Genomic DNA, 25,154 nt, shown 5'->3' on the forward strand with positions numbered 1-25,154 from the left:
GGCTGGGTGACTCGCGCGTCGCCGCCGGCCAGCGCGGGGCGGCGGGAGGAGAGCGGGCTGAGGGCCCAGGGCGGGGGCGGGGCGGCCTGTGCGCCCCCGCCCCACTGAGACGCTCCCTCGCCCGCTGGGCTGCGGGCCCGTCTGGTTTACGGGTGCCAACGCCAGGGTGCGGGTGCCAGAGCCCCGGCGGAGCTCAGGGTCCGGCCTGCCTCCACCCGGGGGCGCAGAGAGCGGCCGCCAGGGTTTCTGCCCCTGGAACTCGGGGCGTTTGGGGCCGGGTCATCCTTTGCGGCAGGGCCAGCCCTGGGGCCTGCAGGACACTCAGCAGCGTCTCTGGCTTCTGCCTCCAGAGCCCGCAGCAGCGGCCCTTGTCGTCACCATTAAGCAAGTCTCCAGACGTGGCCCAGTGTCCCCTGGGTGGGCGGGGGAAGTCGCCCCGATGAGAACCGCTGCCTCGGACACGGCGCGTAATGTCTCAGCCTTCGCGCTGCCCTCTGTGCGTGTGGGTCCGAAGCCACCGCCTGAGGCCATGGGGCTGGCGGCCCCTGGACACGGAGCAGGGCGTGTTGCGAGGCCTCCGGGGCAGTCTATGCACGGCCCGAGGGCCGGGACCCAGCCCCAAGCCCCAGGCCCAGGGCGGGGACCGCAAGGTGCTCGCTCAGGGGCGCCGCTTCTGGGTATCGCCGCCACCATGGCCTGTGTCCGCGGCAGCGGTCACACACACTAGAGGTCCCGGCCTGGCTCCGCAGCTCGGGCGGCGTGTTCTGAGGCCAGAGGGGCGGCCCCCTGGCTGCCGGGAGTGCCGCAGCCCTCTCCCTGGCAGGGCGGCCAGTGCCCGGCTCAGCCAGGCGCTGGCCCCGCGGAGCAGGCTCCCGGGCCCGCCTGTCCGTCCCCAGTGACCGACTCCTTCTGGCCTGCCTTGGGGCTCCCCGGTGCTGGCCCTTGGAGTCCCACGCTCCGGCACCTTTCCCATGTAAGCGGCTGTCACCCGAGGCCGCCCTGGCCTGGGTTTCCCAGCCTTTCCCGGGCACGGCGCTGGGCAGCGGGGCTGCTGGCCGCCAGGCTCTGCAGCCGGGCTCACCTCCAGTGGCACCAGGTGGGTGACCTCATTTAGGCCTGGAGCAGAAATAGAATAGGCAGCGCCACTTAGTAGTGGCTGCGAGCCACGGGCCGCCAAACCTGCCAGCAGCGCCCCTGCCGGCGGACCGGTAGAGCCGTGGAAAATTCCTCAGCAGCTCGCCTCCGCAGGGGCTGGGGGAGGGGGAGGAGGTGCCGCAAGGGTGCCCGGCTCCGTGGTCCCCTTGCTTGTCCGCAGGCCCCGAGAGCTAAGGCCGCGGAGGCATCGACCCCAGAGGCCCTGGCTCGGTGGGCGGGGGGGCGAGGACCTGCAGCCTCCACCCACTCCCCGGGGACCTGCTTGTCGGAGGTCCTTGCTCTGCCCGGAGGGATGTCCTTGCCCTGTCCGGCCTGCACCCTGGGGCCCAGACCCCAACCCCGCTCAGCCTCTGGACCTGGGGCCACGCACTCACTGCCCCCCACCCCCCAGTGGCCGGCGGGCGGGCAGACGCCTGAGCGAGACCTGGCGCCAGGCCACTGCTCTGAGCCAGCCTCTGCCTCTCTGTCCGCGCGGAACTCTGGCCTCCAGGGCAGGCGGACACGTGGACAGAGAGTCCCGGCTGGGCGCTCAGGGACCCCTTCTGGCCCTGGCCGTCCTGCTGGCCACTGGGCGTTCCCGGCCCCTTGCTGGGTCCTGGGCCCTCCTCCCATGAAAGCGACTGGCGGGCTGCAGGGGCCGGAGGGCTCTCCAGGGTCCCCGGCCAGCCCTGGGCCCGCCCGTGCTCTCCCTGCTCAGAGGCCCCCTGTTCAAAGGGAAGCAGGGGTCGCAGTGGCCGGGGCTGGGCTTCCGTGGGGCAGCCGCTGGAGCGGCTGGGAAGTGGGCCGGTCTCCCTGGGACTGCGCCTCTGAGCCCGGCCCTGTGGCCCCCGTGGTACCCGGAAACGGGGGTAAGTGAAGAACGTAAGGGAGACCCCCCTCCTCCTTCCAAGGGCCGCCTTCAGGCCGTGCCACTCCCTCTGTCCTCTGTCCTTTGTCCCTTGGGGGGGCCGCTTGTCACGGGTGGAGGGGCAGCAGCATACACTGACAGAGCCCAGGTCACACGGGGTTGCGGCCACCTGATCCCTGCCAACAGTCGGGCTGCACCTGGGCTGTCCCCAGGCTTACGGTGGGGAACGCGACGCCCGTGACTCGGGGATGGCAGGACAGGAGGGGAGGGGCGCGGTGGGAACCAGCCGCAGGCTGTGGCTCGTGAGCGGCCAGCACGGGGGCTGCTGGGGCCGGGGCGCCGGCCTGCGGGGGCTCAGGCATCACCCGGTGCCGGGGAGGCAGCGCCCATCTCCTTTTCCTGCTTCCTCTGAGCCCTTGGGTCCTGGCCGCGCCCCGAGGCCCCGACTCCTGCCGCCCGCGGCGGCCCGGGGGGCGTGCTGACTCACGGCCTCCAGGCTCCCGACCCGCGACCCGGGCTGCTCAGAGAGCGGGCCGCCCGGCTGGCTGGACGCCGCGTGTGGCCCAGGCGGGCAGCCGTGAAGGAGCGTCTGGGGTCAGCGGCTGGCAGGAGCGACCGAGGAAAGGAGGAAACGGGCAGGGCGGGGCGGGCCGGGCAGCAGGTGCTCGGTGCCCCTGGCCTTGGCCGGAGCCCAGGATCGCCCGCGGCAGGGGCCCGGGCAGGGACGGGGAAGCCGGGCCCAGCCCCGACAGGAATGAGCCCCGGGCTGAGGGCGTCTGTCAACAGCTCACCTGCACCTGAAAAGACACAGGGCCCCCTCAGTCTCCCCTCCCCCTCCTACCCCCTTCCCGCCTCCGCTTCCCTCCTCCCTCCTCCGCTGCTGCCCTTCCTCCTTTGATCTTAAGATTCAGGCAGCTGCCAGGGTGGGAGGAGGCCCTGCTTCACAGGTGTGGAAGGTGAGGCTCAGAGAGGGGTTGGGACTTGCTCAGGCCGTTCCCCCGCCTCGATGTCCTCCTGAGCCACCGCCGGCATCTGGCCTTCCCCAGTGGGGACGCTCCTCGACTGGACACTGGGGTTGATAAGCCCCGTGGCACAGCCGGGAGCGAGAGCTCCCCCTCTGTTGGCAAACCCCACAGTTGTGGTCTGGGCAGCGGAGCGGGTGACAGTCCGGGCGGGGGAAGGGTCCCAGGCCTCCGGGGCTGGGACAGGGTGGCCCCAGCTCGCCACGCCTCTGTTTCCTCCGGTTGCTTCCATCCGGCCCACTGGACGCACAAGCCCAGCCCGCCGCTCCTGACCGAGAAGCCCAGCGTGGGCGGGTGAGGTGCTGAGGGGTTGCTGTCTGCTGAAAACCCCCTTGGCCAGGAGGTGAGGACTTGCAGGGGCTCAGAGACCCTGCCGCAGGGACGGCGGATCCCAGCCCGGAGCCTGTGGAAGAGGGGCTGCCGGCAGCCCCGAGCCCAGCGGGCGCCACCGGCCGTGCCGGCGGGAGAGCTCCTGGCTTTGGCACCAGGGACCCAGCCAGAGGGCCGCTCTCTGCCCGCCTGGGCTAGCCCGGGCTTCCGCCCCTGCTGGCCACCGCCCTCCGCACCCTGCTTGCTGGTCTAGCTGCGGAGGGTGCCCAGGCTTGGCTCCCTGGCTGCCCTGGGCCAGGGGCGTAGAGCGGGCTGGTGGACCCGGTAGCCCAGGTCCTCTGGGTGCAGGCGTTGGGAACCTCTGCCCAGGCACTTCATTTCAAGCACAGATGCTTCCTCCCCACCATGCACTGCCCCGGCAGCCTAAGCTGTCCCTTAGTTCTGGTCTGCGGACTCCGTGCCTGCAGCGGCCCAGATCATGGCTCCGTCTTGCGCCATCTAGAGGTGGCTAGTGAGCACTGCAGGGAGGGAATTTGCCTGCAAGCGGAGGCTCCTTTATTCCCAGCCGGGGAAGGATGTGGGGTCACGAAGGTCTATGTGGGCTGAGGCACAGGAGCCTGGGGGCAGGGGGGCTCAGTGTGAAGGGAGAGGGGCCCAGGAAGCAAGGACAGAGCTGGGAAAGGCCGAGCTTGCTCTAGGAGGCAGATGGGGGATTCGCACCGGAGTTCCGCCCCGGAGCCGCCGGAGGCTCCCGCCACCCCGGGTCCGGCCCGCACCCCGTCCTCCCCTGCCCTGGCCAGCGGGCCAAACACGACAGGCGTCCCTTGGACGGTGCTCCAGGTTCTGTCGCAGCCGCTGTGCCCTGGGCGAGGTCTTTGGGCAGGCGCGGTGTTCGGCTCTGTCGCTGAGGAGCCTGAGGCCCCCCGGGAGGACCTGTCCGCTGCGCCCCAGTGATGTCCCCAGAGAGGGGGCTGGGCAGCCGCCGTCCTTCTGTGGCAGGACCAGCTGCATCTGCAGGTCGCCCGGGAAACGAGAGGAGGACGGGCCACGCGTCTCCAGGCTTGTCGCTGTGGTCACAGGGCTGGGCCCATCGACGCCGGTTCTGGACTTTGACGTTTGTGCGGCTCACGGAGTGTCCGGGCTGCAAAGAACAGCCCGGACCCTGGCTGGAGCCCCGTCGGGCCGCGGGCCCGTCCCGGCGGTCCCAGTCCCTCCCCGCCGACCGCCTCTCCTCCCTGGCACCTGCTCCCATTGATGGTTCTGGAGCTCAGCGTCTGCCAGCCTTGGCCCTGGGGGGAAGCCTTTGTCAGTCCAGCGTGTCTTCCAGCACCGCCGCCCCGCAGTGGCGATGGAGGGAGTCCACACGGGACGTCAGCTGTGCCAAGCAGCACTCCTGGCATTGAGCGAAATGTCATAGCCTTCCACCAGTCCCGCGAGCGCGCCCGAGCCGCACCTGCCAGCCAGGTGGGGTGCAGGCAGTGTTGGGGGCGTGGCCTGCGGGACTGAGCAGCTCTGCACCTGGCAGGTGGGCGTCCCATGTGCTGGGAACCTGGGCATGAGGGCACCGGGCGGGAGGGCACAGCAGGACCACGGCGGGGGGGGGGCGGGGCACGGGGCATGCAGTGTGCAGGTGAGCAGGGACAGGTGACAATTACTTACACTTGACAGCAAGAAGCCGAGAAGGAACACAGAGCAGTTTTTACCAGGATCTTCTAACTTTATTGTGCATGTCTATCAGTAAAGAAAATTTGACACACACACACACATTTCACCAAGTCCCTGTTTATTTATAAACCATGTGCACGCGCCTCTGTCAGGTCCACGTACGTCGGCAGCGCTGACTTCGTGTCCTCGCTAGCTAAGGGGTGCGCACAGAAGGGGGCGCAACTCTCTTCCCCACACCCCGCGGCCCATCCGCAGCCTCCGTTCCATGGCATGCGTCTGACGTGCCCCGGTCTCCCAGCTGATCCCCCCGAGGACGCCCAGGACTGGCCTCGTGTGCCCTCCCGGCCAGGCCGTGGCCATTGCCAGGCCGCAGGCGAGGCAAGCCTCTGTGCCGGTCGGGGACATCTGGCTGAGCAACTGGGTCAAGGGTCTTGAAAGCCATCTCGCCGGTTTTCTGTCTCTTCTCCTGCCCCCCGCCCTGCCCACTGCACACTGAGCAGGGCGCGTGGCCCCCCCTTCCCAAGCCTGTATCTTGCAGCTTCTGTGGTCTGAGGCACTGGGAGGCAAACCGCTCGCTGCCTTGGCTATGAGCGAGGGGGCCGGCCGCCCGGGCGGCAGATGGCAGCCGTTCCGTGACCGTGAGGAAGGCCGGCCCAGAGCCCCGCCGCTGGTGGTCAGGCCACGTGCCCCAGGGTCCGCCCTTCTTCTGGCTGGCACGCGGCTCACGAAGCCCTTCTTTCAGAAAAGCTTTCAACCTCGAAGTTTTCTGCGCAGCAGGAGTCAGCTGACCTGAGCTGGATTTGTCTTTTCTGCAACTACGGACCATTGAAGTGCTGAAGCGAGTGCTAGCAGCAGATGTGGAACTGAGAGAGGGAAGGGGACTTGGAGGGGAACCCTGTCTCTCAAGGGGGAACCTGAGAGCCTTCGCTCTAGCTCACGCATTATCGTGGTCTGCGGAATCACAGCCGCACAGGTCTCTGCGCTCCTCCTCCTGAGGAGGTGGCCGGGTTTGGCAAGGGGGGCTCACAGGCGTGGTTACGTGAAGGGCCCTGGCGCGGGGCGCTCTCCTACCCCCGGCGGGCCCTCGTTCGAGGGGCCGGGAGGAATGGGAGCGAGAGGGGAAGTCCCTGCAATGGATGAGGCAGCGGCAGGAGCCTCGCGCTGTGAAGGCGGAGGGAGGGGTCAGGCCAAGGCGTGCGGGCGGCCGCTGGAGGCTGGCAAGCCCAGGAAGCAGGCTCCCCTGGGAGCTTCTGGAAGGGACCCAGCACGGCTACCACCGTGACCGTAGCCCAGTGAGGCTGATGGTGGACTTCGAATCTCCAGAACGGTAAGAAAACGACTGGGGTTGTTTCGGCCACTCGCTTTGGGGGAATTTGCTACAGCAGCACTCGGGGGCTAATGCGAACCTCACGTCACCTCTTCCCCGTGCCTGCAGGACCGGGAGAGTTAGCCCGGAGCTTCGGAACGCGAGGCGTGGTGGCTCGCTCGCGGGGTCCTGCTATCGACGCTGAGGCCTCGTACGCCCGTGAGCCCGACACAGGCCCATCTGAACTCGGAGAAGCCAGAAAGCACTGCTTTCTTAAGACCCGGATAAGGGGAAACAAGCTTTCACTCGGAGCTACGCCTCTGAGAGGCCCACAGCAGGGCGCGGTCTGCAGCGGGAGCCCGGGATTGGTGGCCCACCAAGGGCTCTGAGTCCTTGGAATTGGCCAGGGACACATGGCCCTAAGCTTACTGAGGTTCTGGGGCCGGCCGTGTTGCTAGAGCTGACCCCAGTGATGTGGCAAGGCAGTGCTGCCGCAATGTGAAGGATGCTCCAGTGACCCCCGCCGCCGTAAGCACGGCCAGGTTGCCTTTGTAAACTCTTCCTGCTTCCGTCATCTTGGTCTTGCTTCGACCTCACTCTCGCTGGTTCTTACAGTCAGCGGAGCTGAGCTGGGAGGACCCGCAGTCCCTGCTGCCGTCCGTAGGGGACCCTAAGGCTGGTAGCTGCCGAGGGAGGGGATTTCTGGGAGGGCCCCGGGCTGGGGTCAGATCGCTGGGGCCTCCCTGAGCATCCCTGGGAGGCGACCCCGGGAAGCTCCCCGGGGCTATGATAGGAAGGGGTCCCCCAGGACCCACTGAGGCTTGATCAGAGTCCTCTGGCGGTTCCTGAGGTCAGGGAAGGACAAGATCCCAGGAACGTTCATAAGGCTGAGCAGCCAAGGGGCCCCGCGGATCCACTGAGGGGTCGGCAGGAAGTCACAAAGGATCCCCAGGGACCACCCCGGGACGAGGTTCCTGGAGAGCGTCCATGGCTGGGACAGAAGGGGACCCTGGGGAGCTCCCCTGGTCGTCACCCCCATAACACTCAGAGCTCACTGTGCTGGGCGTGGAGGCCGCCAAAGGCGCTGGTCCCACTCGGCGGCCTCTCACCAGGTGCGTGTGGAGACAGAGGTAATGAAAGCGCCGGCGGGTGAACATACAGGTGCCCCTCGACCGAAGGGTCGTTTCCCCGCGTGCGCTGAAGCCCAGTGAGACACGAACAGGAGCTTGCCGCCAGGGAGGTGGAGGTTCATTGAAGCGGATGGTGCCACCCGGAGACACAGGCGAGCTAGTGCTCTGAACCCCGGCTCCCGGGCCCCCCGGACGGCCCCCAGGGGACAGAGGCACCCGAGAGAAGTCACTCATCACAGTGACCGGGGGCGGGGCACGGGCTCCCCTGCCGGGCTGGGGCCGTTGGAGGAAGCAGCTGATCGCTGTGTTGGGTCCTGATGTCTGTCATGGCGCCACCTGTCTGGTTTCATGAGGGCGGGGTGGCAGCGTTGTCCCCTTTCCCGGGTCCTGGGCTGAAACACAGCTGAGGCCTAGATGTCACGTTTAGTGTGACCGAAACCGCTTCCCGGGTCGCGGGCCCCAGGGCCTTGTTCTGAGACTGTGTGCTGCTCACCAGACCCTCCTCGCTGGGCCAACAGGCTTCATGGTGGAGGCGGTGGCCGTGCCAGGGCCAAGGCGGCCCAAGGGGCGGGGGCTGGTGAGGCCAGTGTGAACCCACAGGACAGGAGTGCGAAAGGGTCTCACTGAAGAAATGGAGTCTCTGCGCTGTTACCCAGGTGGGCACAGGGGCTGTGAAAGGCTTGCTGTTGCAAACAGGGGACAAGGCTCGGTGTCCTGAGCGCGGGCGAGCCCCACGTGGTCCTCCTGCAGGAAGGGGCAGTGTCCACCGGGGGATGGTGGGTGCGCAGCTGAGATGATGCTGCAAAGCACCCAGTGCAGCGCAGAGCATGCACAACAAGCCCTCCATCAATGTTACATACTGTTCATTGACTGCGGAGGCTCAGGCACACTTGAATCAAGAGAACATAACCAGCCCTGGCTGGTGCAGCTCCGTGGATTGAGTGCTGGCTTGTCAAGCGCAGGGTCGGGGGTTTGATTCCCAGTCAGGGCACATGCCTGGGTTGCAGGCCGGGTCCCCAGTAGGGGGCGTATGAATAGCAACCATACATTGATGTTTTCCTCTCTTTCTCCCTCCCTTACTCCCTCCCTTCCCCTCTCTCCCTAAAAATAAATAAAACCTTAAAAAAAAAAAAAAAAGAGAATGTAATCAAATTTTTCTTTGAAAAGAGACCCGCTGAAGGAATGCCTCGGAGCTCCCGAAAGTTCTGCCGCGGACTCACGCGGACGGGCCAGGTACTGATGCCTCAGCCTCTGCGACAAGGGGGAAGAAATTTAATGCAAACCACATGCTCAACAATTTTTGGTGAATCCGTTAAAAAAAAGGTAAAAATATATGCAAATAATTTTAGCAATATAGTTTATGGAACCGACTGTACCAAAAATAGTATTTCAACGTTTTCAACATGTCATCAATATAAAAATCAACACTTGCGTTCTGTATTTGGTACCAAGCCTTGGACATCCTGTATTGGCACGTACCGCACGTACGTACATAGCACTGCTCAGGAGGGGGAGTCCTCACGTCTCAGGTGCCACTGCTGCTCCGCTGAAGCCTGGTCTGACCCCACTGTCCCTTCCCTCAAACAGGCGGGGGACAGAGCCTCGACTGCCGCCCATAGCGTCGCCCTGCCCTAGGTCGGGACCACTGTCCCAAGGAAGACCCGGGAGTCCAGCTCCGCCGCTGCACTTCCTCCGCCGCGTCGCCAGGCGTCGCCCTTTCCTATCTGTGGGCGTCCGCTCCAGCGTCACACACGGCTGGGACGGGGGCGGGACTTCCGGGTGTGTCGAAGCACAACTTCCGGAGGGAGGCGGAAGAGCCTCTCGGCTCTACGCTCGGGAGTCCCGGGACAGCTGAGGGGCTCCCTGGGGTACGGGACAGAGCCGCAGGGGCGGGCCAGCAGCACTCGGGGTGTCGGGGCCGCGGGTCTGAGGGATGCGGAGGGGCCATGGCCAGCGACGGGACCAGGAAGCAGTTCTGGAAGCGCAGCAACAGCAAGGTCCCGGGCAGGTAGGTGTGACGGGGCTCTGCGACTCGGGGTCAGGGGTCAGAGGTCAGGTGGGAGCGTCGGCCGCCGGGGCTGCGGGTCGAGTCGGGGTCTGCGGCGGGGCGGCCTGGGCTCCGAGAACACTGTTCGGGTGGGAGGGGACGGGGGGTCGCAGCGTGGGGTCGGGGGCGTGACGGCGGCCGCGCGGGGCGGCGGGGCTGGAAGGAGGGGGCGCAGCGGCCGACGAGTCCTCCCTGAGACAGGCGTGCTTTTCCACGCCCCGCCGGACTCCCGGGGGTGGGGGGCGCTGTGCTGGAAGGCGCCGACTCGGCGGAGCCGCGGAGGCAGGCGGAGACGGGACCGGCTTCTGCCCGGGGCGTGGTGGCTTTGACCCACTTGACTGGCCGCGTCCCGCGTCGGCTGCTGCCTTGCCGGGGGCAAGGAGGGCGGCGGGAGGCTCCCCCGAGTTTCTGTGTTCCCCCTTCGGGCCTCCGAACCAACTGCTATTCTGGATCAGCTGCAGGAAGCAAGTAAAAGTAAAATAAAAAAAATACAAACGTAAGTGCCTGCGATGACCTGGGTGCAGCTGGACGCTGTGCAGCTCCGAGGTCCTCATCGGATCGCGGTGTCACCCAGCGCGGCCAGCGGCGCCCGGAGAGGCGGAGACCGAGCCTGGTAGCTGCGGCGGTGAAACCTGCTGCTGGTGGAAACGGACGATGGACAGGCTCCCAGATTTGTAGGCACGGTCTGTTCTCTTTGGAAGCTCAAGCCTGAGATACTGAAAACTAAGAAGGGTGGTAGCACAGGCACACACCCGCAGGCAGAAGCGCTGACCAGCACGGCGTGCCTGCGCGGGGCGCGTGAAACCCCGTGGCTGGAGCAGAGAAGTGTAAACTCCGGAGTCCACCGTGTCCGGTAGAAACGGTGAATTTTCCGAGGGACGTGGGATTTGCAGGAGTGAGTGGCTGAATGGTCCCCAAAGGTCGCTCAAGACTCTCTTTTACTCTGTGGGATTGCACTTGGTTGAAGAACAAGAAGACCTTTTGTGAAAACAAATGCCACGGTCCAAGATGACGGGAAAATTCAGGAATGGGAAGAACAGGAGGGCCGAGGAGTGACAGGGACAAGTGCCCCCGAACACAGCTTGGGGCAGAGGAGCCCCGGGGCCTGGGAACTCACGCGTTGGTTGTGGGGCCTGAGGTTCAGGCTCCTCCTCAGAACAAGCCACTTCTTGGCAGCCACCAGGGAGGCAGGGCCGTTGAGGTCCTGTGTGTGGCTGGGATGGCGGACAGACCGTTGGATTGCTGACGGCAGCTCGGTAATTTGTCCTTGGCTTGAGTTCAGTAGTGTCTTCCCGAAATTCACGGACCTGTGAATATGACCTTATTTGGGCAAATGGGCTTTGCAGATGTGATCAAGTGAAGGGGAGGTCACAGTGGATTAGGGTGAGCCCTGGGTCAATGACGTGTCTATTTTTTTTTTTTTTTTAGAATTTTATTATTTTGAGAGGGGAAGGGAGGGAGAGAAACATCCGTGTGTGGTTGCCTCTTGTGTGCCCCCCCCCACTGGGGACCTGACCCGCAACCCAGGCCTGTGCCCTGACTGGGAATCGAACCAGTGACCTTTAGGTTTGCAACCCGGCACTCAAGCCACTGAGCCACACCAGCCAGGTGACTGGTGTCCTGACAAGAAGAGGGGAATTTGGACACAGGCACGGGCCTGGGATGATGGCTCTTGAAGACGAGGCGGAGGCTGGAGTGATGCCTCCTCTGGACACCCGTGAAGAACATAGCAGGCAAGGCAGGCGCCCTTCCTGGAGACTTCAGAGGGGGATGGCCATGCGGACCCTTTCTAGCCCCCAGAACCACGAGAAGACAAGTTCCTGTCACTTTAAGCCACGGTGTGCGAGGCGGTCTGCCACGAAGGCTGCAGGCAGCCAGTGCAGCCCCTCTTCCTCCGGGAGCCACCTGGCCGCTGACACTCCCTCCTGTGACGCCTGTGCTGCGCTGTGTCCTTGGCATCGCCGAGAGCAGCTCCGTGCTGCGGCTGCAGAGCCGGAGCCCTGGGGAGCCGCCAGGGCGGACGCTGTGGGGCCAGAGGTCGAGGGCGGGCCGGGCCGCCAGGGAGGGTCGCACAGCCGTGGTCCGGCGGTCCCGTGGTCCCTGTGCCCTGGCCTTGCGCCCCGCCCGCGGCCGTGCCGCTGCTGAGCGGGGTTGGGCCCCCAAGGCGGCCCCCTCCTGTTGGCATCGGTCAGCAGTGGTCCTCAGCCGCGGGCGTGGCCTCCGCTGGTGCTCCCGCCGTGCTGGCAGCCTCGCCGCCCTCGGGGCCTCCGTGATTGTTTCCCTCTTTTTGTTTTGAGTGTGGAGCTCAACCCAGAGACACTCAGAGGAGGAAGGCCACGCCCCCCGTGGCGCGCAGGCCTGTTGAGCGTTTTTATGTGGCACGGCCCTTGGTGGTTCCTTAGTAATAATTCTCTCACGGGACTCCCTGCGACGCTGACGGCTGGTGCTGCCGAGCCCCCGCGCCGGCCACCATCCCCGTTCCTGGCGGCGCCAGGCCTCCCAGGGCTTATGAGACCCGCGCTCGGCGCCGCCCGTGACCTGCAGGGCGGGTGCTGGGTTCAGAGCCCCTGCGATGCCCTGTGAGCGGCAGACGGGGTTTGGCCCGGTGTCCGAGACCCCTCGCGGCCTGACCCCGCCCAGCGCTCTTGCCCGCTCTCCCGGCCCGCCCTGCTGGCACTGTGCGGAGCGGAGCTCATGGACCCGCAGGCTCCCGGCTGCGTGTGCTGCTCGATGCCCCGTCAGCACGTTCGGAACCGGCCAGGATGTCCTTTCCTGCCCTTTGGCCTCGGTGGTTATTCTCATGCACCGGGGCCAGCGAGCGGCGCCGTCCCGCATTCGCGTCGCTAGTGCGGTGAACCCCGGCTGCCTTCCGGGGAGCTGCGGCGGATCTGGCCAGGGGCTCGCCCTGCGCAGGCGGTGGCCTTGCGGGCGGACCCTGTGCTCTGCGTGCGGTGGCCCTTGTGTGCGCACTTGGCCGATGCTTTCTCACGTGGGGGGGACGTGTGGGCCGGCGGCGGGACGGCCTCGGACGGGGAGCCGCGCTCCGGGCTGCAGCCTGCTCTTCCTGTGGCGCTCGCTCCTGGCGCCCTCGGTGTCCGCGTAGGTGACCTGGGGCAGCTGCATTAGACCAAAGCGGCTGTACCTGCCCGGGGGGCGGGGTGGCGGGGGTATTTTTTTTTGCCTTTTTGATGAGAATGAGAACGGATCTTGGGACATTTTCAGAGTTTGGTGATGTGTTCATTTGTCGGATGGATACGTAACTCGCACTGTGCCAGCACCGCACGCTCTGTGCGCACAGGCTTCAGTCTCCTCCAGCCATCGGTGCGTCTCCAGCATCTGAGCAGAAGAGGAGCCTCTCAGAGGTGGGAGGTGGGGGTAGGGGCAGAGCTTGGCACTGGGTGGGGCGCAGCCTCAAGGGGGGCATGCTGAGGTGAGGGCCAGGGAGGGGAGCAGGGCCCGAGCGCGTGGGGCTGTGTGGCTGTGGAGGGACCTGGGATCCAGGCGCTGCGAGCCTGTGACAGGACTGTTGGGGCACAGCCGCCCCCTCCTGTCCCTCAAGGCAGGACAGGAGGGACGCGGGCAGTGGCTGAGGCCCAGGTGGGGGCAGGCAGGGCCAGGCCCGTGTCTTGGGGTGCTCGCAGGTCCCCTGATGGGCTGGTGTCAGGGTTGAGGTGGTTGCCAGGACGTGGGTGTGGCAGCAGAACCATGGCCCCCAAAGAGCTCCCAGTCCTCGTCCCTGGGACCCGTGAATGGCCCCCTGACGTGGCAAAGGGGAGGCGAGGTTGCCGCCCCGCTGACCTGGCGATGGGAGCTGGTCCCAGGTCACCGGGTGGCCCGCGGGCGCCCCCGGGGCTCTCGGAGCTGGTTGGAGAGGTTGCCGTGATGAGCAGCCTCTGGCCCTGGCTGCTGGCTTTGAAGAGGGGGAAGGGCCGCGGGCGGGGGGATGCGGGGGGCCCCTGGGGGCTGGGGAGAACCTGCTGCTGCAGCAGGGGCCTTGTCCCTCAGCCGCAAGGCAGTGACTCCCACTCCCAGCCCGAGTGGGCGGGGCAGGCGCTTGCCAGAACTGCCTCCAGAGCGGGTGGAGGCCGGCAGCTGACCCCTGGACTGCGGCTGGCTGGGACCCGTCTCGGACTTTGGACCTGCAGAACTTTGGCCGTGCACGTGCCACTAAGTGTGTGGCGATGTGCCCCGGTGGCCACAGAAGGCCCACGGGAAGGAGGGGAGAGGGCCAGGGAGGAGCGCCTGCCGCGGCCGAGCCCTGCGTTTGAGCCCGGACGGCTGGGCCGGCCCCTTGCGGCAGCCTCTGCCAGGCGCACCTAGTGCCTTGGGGTGGGAGGGGGCTGGGAGGGCTCGCCCCGCGTCCGCCTTCTGGGGCCCAGGACCCGCCGTCCTCGGGAGCCCTGAGCGGCGGCCCCGTCAGCCTGCCCTTGGGTGTTGTCGTGGACCTGCCCGTCCTCTTGCTCGTGCCTCCTGAACGGCCTGTTCGCTCCTGGGGTTCCACGTCACAGAGGCCCAGGGGCCGTGCTCGGGCGCCGGGCGGGTTTTGGGGGCGGGCCGCTCTGGCCGCCCCTGTCGGTGGGGGTGGGCTGCTTGTGCCCACGGCGCTGAGGTGGCCGAGGTGGGCTTTGCTGCGTTCACAGTTTTTGCTCATGTGTTTTCCGGTGGTCATGTTTCATGTTATTAAATGTCAGTTATTTTGTCTGGAAACACTTTGGAAAATAAACATGAATCATATTTTTTCCGTCTTATATATTTGTCTAATGTAGCAAACCTAGACTCTTGTGAATTCTCAGTGAGGACAAAAACGATTAAAAAAAAACCAACTCTGATGATTTTAGACTTTTTAAAAATTATACATTCAGACAGGAGCAGGAGGAAGTATTTCTCCCCCAAGCGTGAATTCGGGGTTGGGGTCACGGGCGGCACGTGAGGACCACACCCCAAGAGCCTGCTGCTCTGCCTGTCGGTCCCCCAGCTGCCTCGGCGCCCCCCAGCCTGCCCTCGGCTGGGACGGGCAGCGGCGCCGCCCCCTTGCTTGCTCCAACGGGCTTCATCTTTTCCAGGCCACTCAGCTCATTCACCGCTCAGCGCGGCGTGTGCAGTGCACAGGCTGGCTCCCGCAGGCCGTCCGGGTGCTGTGCAGGCTTCGGGGTGCAGCTGGGGCACCAGAAAGTGGGGCCTCGGAGCGTGGCCACCACCAGCGCCTGGCTTGGGGTGCGCATGGTGGGGAGCCCAGAATGGAGGCCGCACGGCCTTGGCCTTGTAGTGGCCCCTCACATGGGCGGGCGGGGCTTACCCAGTGCCTCCCCTGCGGGGGCTCCCCACTCTCGCCCCCGGGGTTGGAGGAGTCGGAGGAGGCCGGTGGCCAGGAGAGAGTGCGCTGCCCCGCGGGAAGGCCCAGGCTGGGGGGCTCGGCGCGGGAGGGCGGGGTGGGGGGGTCGGTCCGGGGCGCCGGGAGCGCTGGGCAGGCTGCAGGGCGCGGAGAGGGAGCGCGAGGGGTCCAGCGGTGACGCCGCTCCGAAGCGGGGCCTGGGGGTGGTGGGGGCCGCCAGGCCGGCGGATTGAATCCTCTGTGTTCACTGCCAAGACACCCTCTCCTTATGCCTGTTTTCTAAGTTTTCTGTAATAAACATTGCTCTTTTATGAGGTATAATTAACACGCAGCCTTGTAACAGTTTCAGGTACACATCACGATGCTTTGATACTGTGAAGTGATGACATCTGCTGCCACACGTAGCTACAAATTAGTTTCGCTTGTGATGAGAACCTAGGAGGTTCACTGTCGGAGCAGCTGTCGAGTGTGTGACACAGCGTCATTGACTGCCGTCACCGTCTGGACGTGCCTCCTCGGGCCTCCTTTAGCCCGACCCCTCTCTCCTGTTCCGCCCGCCCCGACTTCTGGTGGCCACCAGTCTCTCCTCTGTGTCCACGAGGTCACAGGTGGCTTTTTCACATGAGGGAAAACTGGGCCGTCACACGCTTATTTCCGCGCTGTGCACTGAGATGTGCCTGCGAGGCCACAGGCGCTTTGGCTCAGTCATTGCCCGAGTCTCCACGGGGCCCCGGGCCGCGAGCGGCGTGTCGGGCTGGTGGCCGGGGGTGCCGTGCTGCGGGGAGCTCGCAGGACAGGGCGCACGGCTGCGGGGCGCAGCGGGTGTCGGCGTAGGATCCTGCGGGCCTTCGGCTCGGGCCCTGTGGGGCCCCGCGTGTCTGCGTGACTCCATGGGGGCCCTGCTCCCGGTTACACGGCGGGCGGGGCGCGGGGTCGTCTCCTGCTGTAATGGAGGTGGTTCCTGTGCTGCCCTCCGAAGCCCTCTGCGGTTAGTTTCCTTGGAAAGCCGACTTCTGCGCACGCCGCACCTGCCTGGGGGGCGTCGGCGTGGGTTAGAGGGGCCGAGGGCGGCCCGGCCGCCCGTCCAGGCCGCGTCGGGGAGGCTGTGGTGGGACCCGGGGGCGGCGGCGGGTGAGCTGCACGCGGGAGCCGGTGACAGCCTCGCCGCTTCCCCACGTCGCCGCTGAAGCGCGGGGTGCGGGGCGGGGCGTCTAACCGGACCTGTGGACCGTGTGTTACGCGGCGCCTGCCGCGCTGCAGGCGGCTTTTGCTCCTTTCCTCCCTGCACTTCCTCGTGCTCCTCACCTCCCCACCCCCCGCCCCTGCGCTTTACCCTCGAACTGAAAGAGGAAGCGGGTCTCGCCCAGTCGCTTTTGTTTCAGGGCTGGCACCTCGGTGTGGGGCAGGGAGAGCGTCCCCGGGGCGCGCGGGGCGGGGCCTGACTGTCGGCACCCGAAGCCTGCAGCGCTGGTTGGTCGCCCCCTGCCTCCTGACGCCTTCCGTGTTCCCAGGCCCGTTTCCATCCTCCTGGCCCCGCCCCCGGGCTCCCGTGCGTGCTGAGGACCGGCCTGAGGCGGACACGCCAGGCTGGGCCGGGGCGGGCTCTCCTCCCGCTCTGTGGGACCCTCCCAGCCGCCACCGGCGGGGCCTGGCTGGGGGCGGGTGTGCAGCCCGCAGCTGTGATGTGACTGGATGAAGCAGCGTCCTACAGGTCGTCAGGGACCTTGAAGGACCTCGGGGCTGCCAGGTGCCCTCTGGGCGGGGCCCAAGCTCCAGAGCTGGGCTGGCCACAAGCAGGCCCTTATACTGTCTGGGATCCGGAGTTTTTCAAAACCGTTCTTGACCTGTGCTGTAAAGGCAGCCTAGGAGGGGTCCTGAAGAGATGGCGCTGACCTCGGGCTCGTCTCTCCTGTTCGGGCCCTGGTCTCTCTTGAGACCAGCTTCGCCCCGTTCTTTGTCCCTGCCGGTGCATTTCACGTGACGTACACCGAAACGCTTGGCTCTCTGGTGGTAGCGCGACAGGCTTTCGTGGTTCAGGTGAAGGAGGTGGACTCGGACCTGTTTCAGGGTGTACTGAGTGACGTTGGTCACTGGGTTCTGGGGCCTGAGGGGTGCTTTGCTTATGGAGCCCCTTGCTGGGCACGCCCACCTTCCCAGGCACCCGGGCTGGGGAGGGGGCCTTTCTGGCCCTTCCCCTCCCGTCCCCCGCACCCCGCTCTCTCTGCCCCTCCTGAGTCCTTTCTCCCTTTAGCGTCTTTGCATACGTGGCACTGGCGCACCGCACGCGCTGCCCATTCACGTGTACCAGCTGGTGTTCTTGACATGCCCACCGAGGGGCAGGCTGTCTCCGCGGGCGGGGTGAGTGTCTGCGTCACCTCCGGCGGGGACCCCGGGCCCGTTTGCAGCCCCCGCAGCCCCTTCCTGCCCCCCAGCCCCGGCGTCGCCGACCTGCTCTCTGCCCGTAGGGGTGCCTGGTCCGGATGCTGCGTGGGAGTGGAGTCACGTTCGGTCCTCTGCGTGCGGCACCTTTCGCTGAGCGTCGCACTCACTGGGGTCTTCTCTGCCGCACGGGCGCCAGAGCTTCGCTCCTTGCTCGGGACGCAGACCGGTCTTGGCGGTGGGCGCCGGGCGCCGGGGCGGGGCCCCACCTCTGCTCCTATAAAGAGCAGGGCGCGAGTTTTGTGGCGCTGTGTGTGTTCATTTCTCTTGGGTGTGTCCCCAGGAGTGGAGTGACAGGGCCATGGGGCAGCTGTGTGACCTTTTGAGGACCCGCCAGCCTGTTTTCCAGAGCAGCTGCACCGCCTCTCCTTCCTATCCACAGTGTGGGAGGCTTTCCGTTTTCCGTGCTCTTGTCGACTCTTAGATTCCCTGTTTAAATTCTGCCACCCTGCAGGGCGCGAAGTGGCATCTCATTTGGGTTTTCGTTTGTGTGTCTCTGATGGCTAGTGGAGCTGAGGTTTCTTCTGGAAAGACTCCTGTGCACAGCGAGAGAACCACAGGGGTGGCAGGCTTGTCACCAGGAAAGTGTCCCCGCGGCCCTGCCTCCTGAGCTGTCTGCCATGGGAGCTGCATCTGTCTGGGCTGTGAGCCCTGCCTCACCCTGCGGAGCCTGCACGGGCTGCGGAGGCTCCAGGGCGTCTCTTGGGTGCTCAGAAGGCGCAGCCACACCAGCAGGGCCACGCTCGGGGACGCGCATGGGCAGGCGATTCCACCCTGCGCGGCCATCACCGTGCACGCGCGCCCATGGGGGGTCCCGCCCGCTGCGCCCGGCGGCGACTGGGGGGCGCGCGAGCGCGAGCCGGGAGGCACGGCTCCCGCTTGCAGCGGCCTCCGTGACTAGGAGGAGTGCGTTCCACGGTTCCGGTAAGACGCGGAGCGTGGGGAACACACGCACCCGTAGCGTCGTGGTTTCCACCGCCGTCCCGTGCGACGCGCCGTGCACGCCCGTGCACGCCGTTCTGTCACACGACTGTCAGCTCAGTGGGCTGTCACACGGGCACCGCCACAGCCGCCTGAGGAGCGTGCTGCGCCCCCACTGCGTGGAGCTGCGACCTCGCGAGGCGGCGGCAGGTTTTCAGCTCCTCTGCAACGTTAGGGGACCGCTGTTGTGTATGCAGGACGTTGCTGACCGAAATGCCATCATTTGCATATGATCGTCCCGATGAACACAGCGAACACAGGATGCACGTGTATCCTCCACCAGCGTGGGAAAGAAGCTGCCACACGCACACCGGGGACCTACATTCTTGTCTCGGACCCAGCTCCGAATGCGTGTTTTCATCGCCAGGCACGCGGCAGGACTTGGGGCTGCTCCTGTGTGCGCCCAGGAACGGCGGGCAGGGCCAGCCTCCATTTCTAAGGTCTTCCACGTGCCATGCTGTGCTGGGCACGCGCTGCTTGCGGCTCAGGGCCGCGCCGGGCACCTGCCTGCCCTGGTCCTCGTGGCCGCGGCTCGGTTACGGCTTCGGTGGTTCACAGGCCATCATCCATGTCTGTTCCTGTTTGTTTACTCGTTATTCTGTCTGTAAAGGACGTCTGGGGGTTTCTTAAAAACCACAGACTGCTGACCCTGCCCCCTTGTGTCGCCTGGGCAGGTGTGGGGGGGGCGGGACGGAGGCTGGCCCCAGCCGTGGCCGCGGAGCGCTAGCTGTCACGCTGCCGCCACGCGGATGGCGGCGGCCCCACTTGGCGCCCGCGCCCCTGCCGCCCAGGCTCCGCCCCGTGCCTGGGGCGCTCCGTGGGGCTGCGAGTCACTGTCGTGCTTTAAAGCAGCATCTGTTATTAAAGTGCTTTCTGGGTAATACGTTTTTAAAGGAAAGATTTCATGATCTAGAAATGAGGTAGTTGCCACTTTTCTAAAATGCCTTCAGCTCAAACCTGTTTTTCTTTTTAGCTATGCAAGACCAAATAAAAATGAAATTTTAATAAGATGAAATGAGGTTCATTTTAGTCTGAGGTTGAACTTTGTGGGAACATTTTCTGCTCCGTGAGCACAGGCGGTGCGCCCACAAAGCGCTGATGAGCTGCCCAGGGAGGGGAGGCCGCGGCCCACGCGGGCAGCGTGCGCTCGGCGGGCAGGTGTGGGCGGCCGCCGGCCAGGCGGCCTCCCGGCGTGGGGCCGTGGAAGCGTGCCGAGACGCCCCGGGAGAGCGCAGGCGCTCCGGTGCGGAGGGGCTGGCCGTGTTGGTGGACGCCGTCCGGGGGCCCCGCGGCATTCGGGCCGACGCCGTACACGGTTATCTCGTTTCCTGCGCGCCCTGCTCCCTTTCCCGGGGGGATGCCGCCGAAGCTCGGAGCAGGGACTCTGGTCACTCCGGACCGGCTCGCAGCTTTGGGGGTCGGACTTGAACCCAGGCCTTTTGATCCTTAAAGCTGGAAACTGCCTGCCAAGGTCAGGGAGGCCTCTGTGGTGTTTCTGGGAAGGGACCGTACCTCACGGGCTTGATCTTGGCTGGTGGAGGCAGCTTGTTTTTGCTAAAAAAAAGCGCACAGATTCCATGGATCAGGAGTTCAGAGCTGAGGTGGCAGGAGAGGCGTGTCTGCTCTGTGGTGCCTGGGTGTCCCCGGGAGTCCAGAGGGCTGGGACCCCGTGAGAGGAAGGCTGGCTCACTCCCGTGTCAGTGGCTGGCGCGGGCCGCCAGCTGGGACCTCCGCGCACCTGTGCGTCTCGCTCACGGCTCGGCCATGTGGCTGGTTTGGGCTTCTGCAGAGCACGTGGCTGGGCCCTGAGGGAGACCCCGAGCAAACCAGGTGGAAAATGTGTTGCCTTTTTAAAAAATCACATCCTTACTGAGATTCACGTATGATTCGCCCATTACGTTCATGTGCAACGCCGTTTCCTCATTTAAAGTGTTGAGTGGTGAGCGTGTCTCCGCGGCTCCCAGAGCTGCGCCCCCCACCCCATCAGCCTAGAGCACGTTTGTTGTTGCCACCCGGGAAGGAGACCCCGTGCCCTTCAGCTGTTGCCCTCAGCCCCCCGTCCCCCACCCACTGCAAGCAACCACCAGTCCACTTTCTGTCTCCGTGGATTCGTTTGTTCTAGGACATTTTATGTGGATGCACTGTGACTGACTTCTTGCCCTTAGCGTGTATTCAAGGCTGTTCCATGTTTGGTGCGTGTCGGCCCTTCATTCTGTGGCTGGGTGGGGGTGTCTCTGCTTTTCTGGCTCTTACAGGTAACACTGCTGTGAGCGTCCCTGGGCAGGGTCGGGCCGTGCGCTTTCCTTCTTCCTGGGTCTTCCCGGGGGTGGAATTAGGGGCCGCACGGTGACCCTGCCTGGCGTTTGGGGAGCGGTCGGGCGGTTCTCCAGCGCGGCTGCCTCCCTGTCTCCTTCCCAGCGGCAGCATGCGGGCGCTCGGTTTTCTCGCCGACGCCTGTTGTTCTGTCTTTCTTGAGCCGTCCGGTACCCGTGAAGCGGCATCTCTCTGTGGTTTTCATTTTCTTAGTGACTGAATGTGGAGCATCGCCGCGTGTGTTTCTTGGCTATTGACATCTCTTCTTTGGGGAAATGTCTAATCATCCCTTTTCCATTTTTAAATTAAGTTTTATTATTGAGCTTCACGAGTTCCTTATATAGTATGGATGTAATCTCTTACCAGATATGTGATTTGCAGAAAATTCCCCCCGTCCTACGGCCACCTTTCTACCCTCTCGATGGTGCCCTTGGGGCACGGAGGTGCCCGTCACCTGCTTGCTGCTGCTGTTTCTGCTTTCGGTGTCCTTCGGAAAAGACCCTGCCTGAGCTAAGAGCTCTCAGAGATCGACGGCTGCCTTTTCTGCTAAGAGTTTTATAGTTTTTGCTCTTACCTGTAGGTCCCTGATTTCAAGTTAACTTTTGTCTACATTGAGCGGCTCGTGTGCAACTCGGGTCTTTTGCACGTCCATGCCCCGCTGCTCCGCTGTGCCAGTCGGACGGCAGCCCTTTCCCCGGGGCCTCGGCGCCCTCGTCAGCAGCCGAGGGCTGGGAGGGTTCATCCCTGGACCTTGACCTCGGCTCCCCTGGTCTGTCTGTCCTCACAGGCCCTGACGGAGTCTTCTAGTAAGTTTTGAAATCTAGAGGTGTGAGCCCTCTAATTTTGTTCTTTTTCAAGATTGTTTTGGTTATTGTAGGTCCCTTGAATTTCCATAGGAATTTCAGGATCGGCTTGTCAGTTTCTGCGGAGAAGCTGGCTGGGATTTGGATAGGGATTATGTTGAATCTGTATTGGATTTGAGGAGCATCGCAACAATGTTAAGCCTTGATGTCTTTTGATGCATGAAGTTGATTGTCTTTCCATTGATTTAGGTCTTTAATTTCTTGTAACAGTGTATTTTAGTTTTTAGAGTGTCTTACACACTTTTTGTTAAATATGTCCTTATATGTTTCATTCTTTTTGATGCTGTTATAAGTAGAATTGTTTTCTTAATTTTACTTTCAATTTGTTCCTTGCAAGTATATAGAAATACAATTAATTTTTGTCCATTTATCTTGTATCTCAAAACCTTGCTGAATCTGTTTTTAAGTTCAGATTCTTTTAGTCGATTTCTTAAGATTTTCTGCATATGAGATCATGCCCTCTTGCTCGATAGTTTTACCTCTTCCTTTCTAGTCTGGACGCCTTTTCTTTCTTTCTGCCTAGTTGCCCTGGAGCTGGACGGAACCTGCGGCAGCGTGCGGAGTAAGAGTGGGGCGCAGAGTTCAGTCCGATCCCAGGCTTCCGTCAGGAAAGGTGGCGTCAGCTGTGGGTTGTGCGGAGGCCTTTGATCTGGGTGAGGACATTGCCTCCTGTTTCCGGTTCGTGGAGCCTGTTATTGTGAACGGGGGCCGAATTTTTTAAAATGCCTTTTCTGAGACCCCTGAGATGATGATGTGTTTTTTCCCTGTAAATAGGGTGTGTGGCAGTAATTGGTTTTGGCTGTTAAACCAGCCTTGCCCTTCTTGGATAAACCCGGCTTTGCCACGACGTGGACGTTGTTCTCGCCGGGGTCGCGTGTGGGCGCCAGTGTTCCGCTGAGGGTCTTGCGCGTCTGGGTGCGAGGCAGTGGGTCTGCAGCGCGCCCTCCAGCGGCGTCTCCTACGCCCGGAAGCGTCCCCGCCGCTTCTGGGTTGTGGAGGGGCTTCTCGAGGGTCGGTCGGACCACTTCCGTGTGTGCTCGCTGGGCTGGCAGGGAAGCAACCCATGGGCCTGGGCTTTCGGGGGGGCGTGTTTTGAGGACTAATTCAGTCTCTTCATGTGCTATGTGTCTATTCAGATTTCCTTGTCCCCCTTTACATTTCAGTTGCTTTTGTCTTTCTGGGAATTTGTCCATGCATCTAAGTTACTTAATTTGCTGTTCACGGTGCTCGCTCTCAACCCTTTTTGTTTCTGTGAGGTCGACAGTAACATCCTTGCGTTCATTTCTAATGCTGACCATTTGTGTCCTCTCTTCTCAGTCTAGCTAGAGATTCGCTGACTGTTCTTTTTTTGTTGTTGTTGTTGTTTTTTCTCTACCACTTTCTGAGGCTGTGTATTTTCAGGAAGTAAGCAGACCAGTGGCTTTCCAGGAACTGCCAGAATCCAGCTGCAGTTCCCAGGAACCTCGTCTCCCCTGTTCTCTCTGGGGGGCTCGGGGCAGGCAGGTGGGCGGTGGCTGGGTGCCGACTTCTCCCTGCCGCCCCAGAGCAGCCCATCCTTGGCCTGGACTGTGTTTCCACGTAAAGGTTACTTTGAAGAGGCGGCTCGTTGCTAAAACAGCCCCTCACACGCTAAACAAAACCCACATGACAGCAAGGCCGAGGCTGCCGTGACGGTGCCGGACCGCACGCTGCCAGGACACGCGCAGAACCGCGGGGCTCGTTGCCTGGATACCTGCGACGCGTCCGCGCAAACACGCACCCTCGCCGGGAGGTACCAGCGTCCGAACCGGGCTGGCAGCCACCCCACGGAGGCAGGGATGAGAACGGGGGACGTTTCAGCTCTGGGGCGAGACAGGCCGCTGGGCGGGAAGGCCCGTCCCCACTGCGAGGCGGGCGGCCTGGCGCTTTGTGCTGGCTGCCTGGCCTGCCTGCAGCCTGACCCGGGGCCGCTCCTGTGCTCCACGTCCCTCGCTCCCGCCCGTTCCCGGCCCTGGAGGCCCCCACGCTGCCTGGCTCGGGCCCCCTCCGCCCTCCTCCAGTGCGCGCCACAGCATCGCGCAGGGCCGTCGCCTTGGCAGGGCCCCCGGCACCGCCGGGAGCTCTCGTCGGCCACTCTTCAGGGTGCACGAGTGGCTGGGGTCCACCTGGGTGATCCAGGCAAAGCCCCAATGGCTGTGTCTGTGACCACGGCCCCTGAACCCCCTCAGCCGGGTCCGCTGATGCAGCCACGGGTTCTGGGGTTAGGGCGTGACTCCTTTGAGGGGCCATTATTCTGCTGACGTCACCGCTGAAATGACAAAGAAGGAGTCCTCTGCTTTCAAGGTGTCACAAATCAGTAAGAAGGGGGCGAGCGGTCTTTTAGAAAAAGGGACAGCGGGTCTGAGCAGGGAGTTCCCAGAAGAGCAGATGTGTTTACATGCGCCCTCTCATTAACGCTCGAGGGGACGCGCCCGCGGGGGACCCCTTTCCCTCCGTCGGACCCGCAGCCGTCCCAGCCTGCGCTCGGGGCGGTCCTGCCGCCGGCCTCGTGTGCCGCCTGCCCTCGTCGCTGCGTCTTCCCGCCCAGGCCGTCCAGGTGGCTCGTGGCTGTGGGCAGGCGTTCGTCCCCAGAGGGGTTTATCGCTGTGTTTACAACCACAGACACTTTTAAGCATGTGAACGTCCCACGGTCGACACTGGCTGCGCGAGTCCTGCCGCAGCCGGACGGCGGGGCGGCGGAGGGAGAGGCGGTGCTGCCCTGGGGTCGGCCCGGGCAGTGACGCGGCAGCTGGCCCTCATGCTGTCGCCTCAGGTGGTGACGACCAGGGACGGGGTGACGGGGGCTGCGGAGCGATGTCCGGGGGGCTCTGCGCCCTGCTCCCCGTTCCTCTGCTTTTGAACTTACACAGCTGCCCGTGTGTGTGTTTAGCTGTTAAACAGGACGTGCAAAGTAAAGAAGTGCCTTTCAGTGAGTTGAGGAATAGGAACGATAAGGGGAAACAGGCACAGCACAGCACTAAGGAAGGCCGGCGGCTTCCATTCTGTCCTGGCAGACGAGGACGTCCGTCTCCATCCCAGGCGGCCCGCCTGTCTGGGTTCACCGTGGCAGCCTGCGCGGCCCGCGGCTCGAGCACGCCTGGCGCCTGCGCTCTACGTAGCCGGCGGGCCGTCCGCCCTGCGTGGAGGTCTGCGGGCGGTCCCGCGGGCGGGCAGCAGTGCGCTCTCCTCTCCCGTCCTGCCCTGCCCGTTGTCGTGGTGGCTTTAGCCTTCCTGCTTATTTCTCATGGTGGCACGGTGACGGCTGCCAAACCCCAGGCCCTGCCTCTGTGTTCCGGGCAGGAGGAGGGGAAGCCAGGGCCGGGCGTACTGGCGACGCTGTCCACTTCTGTCAGGCAGGGAGGCTGGCACGTGTCGCGCCGGGCCTGCGTGGGCACTGGCCACCTTTCCGGGACGTCCCCAGGAGGAGGATGCGGGTGGGGTCGCCCAGCTGGCCAAGGCGGGTGACCGCCGCCTGGGTGGCTTTGTTTCCGTCTGTAGTCCAAGTACACCCCGATGAGCGTGAGGCTTTGTAATAAAACCATTCAGTCTTTAAAAAATGGGGTTCGTCCTTTCTGTGCTCTGCATCCTGTCTCTAGACAGGGTGGCACAGCTGGGAGTCTCCTGGCGGGCACCCGTGGTCGGTGCTCGGTCCTGCCTGCGGCACGCTGTCCACGCACAGGGTGGCTGGCAGCTCCCCGCAGCCGTA

General features: G+C 64.2%; 1 protein-coding gene across 1 annotated transcript in view; it reads left to right on the plus strand.

The window, feature by feature from the left end:
• The first annotated feature begins 9,271 nt into the window (after positions 1 to 9,271).
• TBC1D22A (TBC1 domain family member 22A) overlaps positions 9,272 to 25,154 on the plus strand; it is a 152,449-nt gene continuing 136,566 nt past the window's right edge. Inside the window, exon 1 of the mRNA XM_054582600.1 lies at positions 9,272 to 9,463. Within this exon, the coding sequence (XP_054438575.1) occupies positions 9,402 to 9,463 (62 nt within the window). The 5' untranslated portion in view covers positions 9,272 to 9,401. The remainder of the gene's footprint in view (positions 9,464 to 25,154) is intronic.

The sequence above is a fragment of the Pteronotus mesoamericanus genome, unplaced genomic scaffold, assembly GCF_021234165.1.
Source record: "Pteronotus mesoamericanus isolate MK-2021 breed Mesoamerican mustached bat unplaced genomic scaffold, CSHL_Meso_final contig_702, whole genome shotgun sequence".
NCBI classification, from domain to species: domain Eukaryota; kingdom Metazoa; phylum Chordata; class Mammalia; order Chiroptera; family Mormoopidae; genus Pteronotus; species Pteronotus mesoamericanus.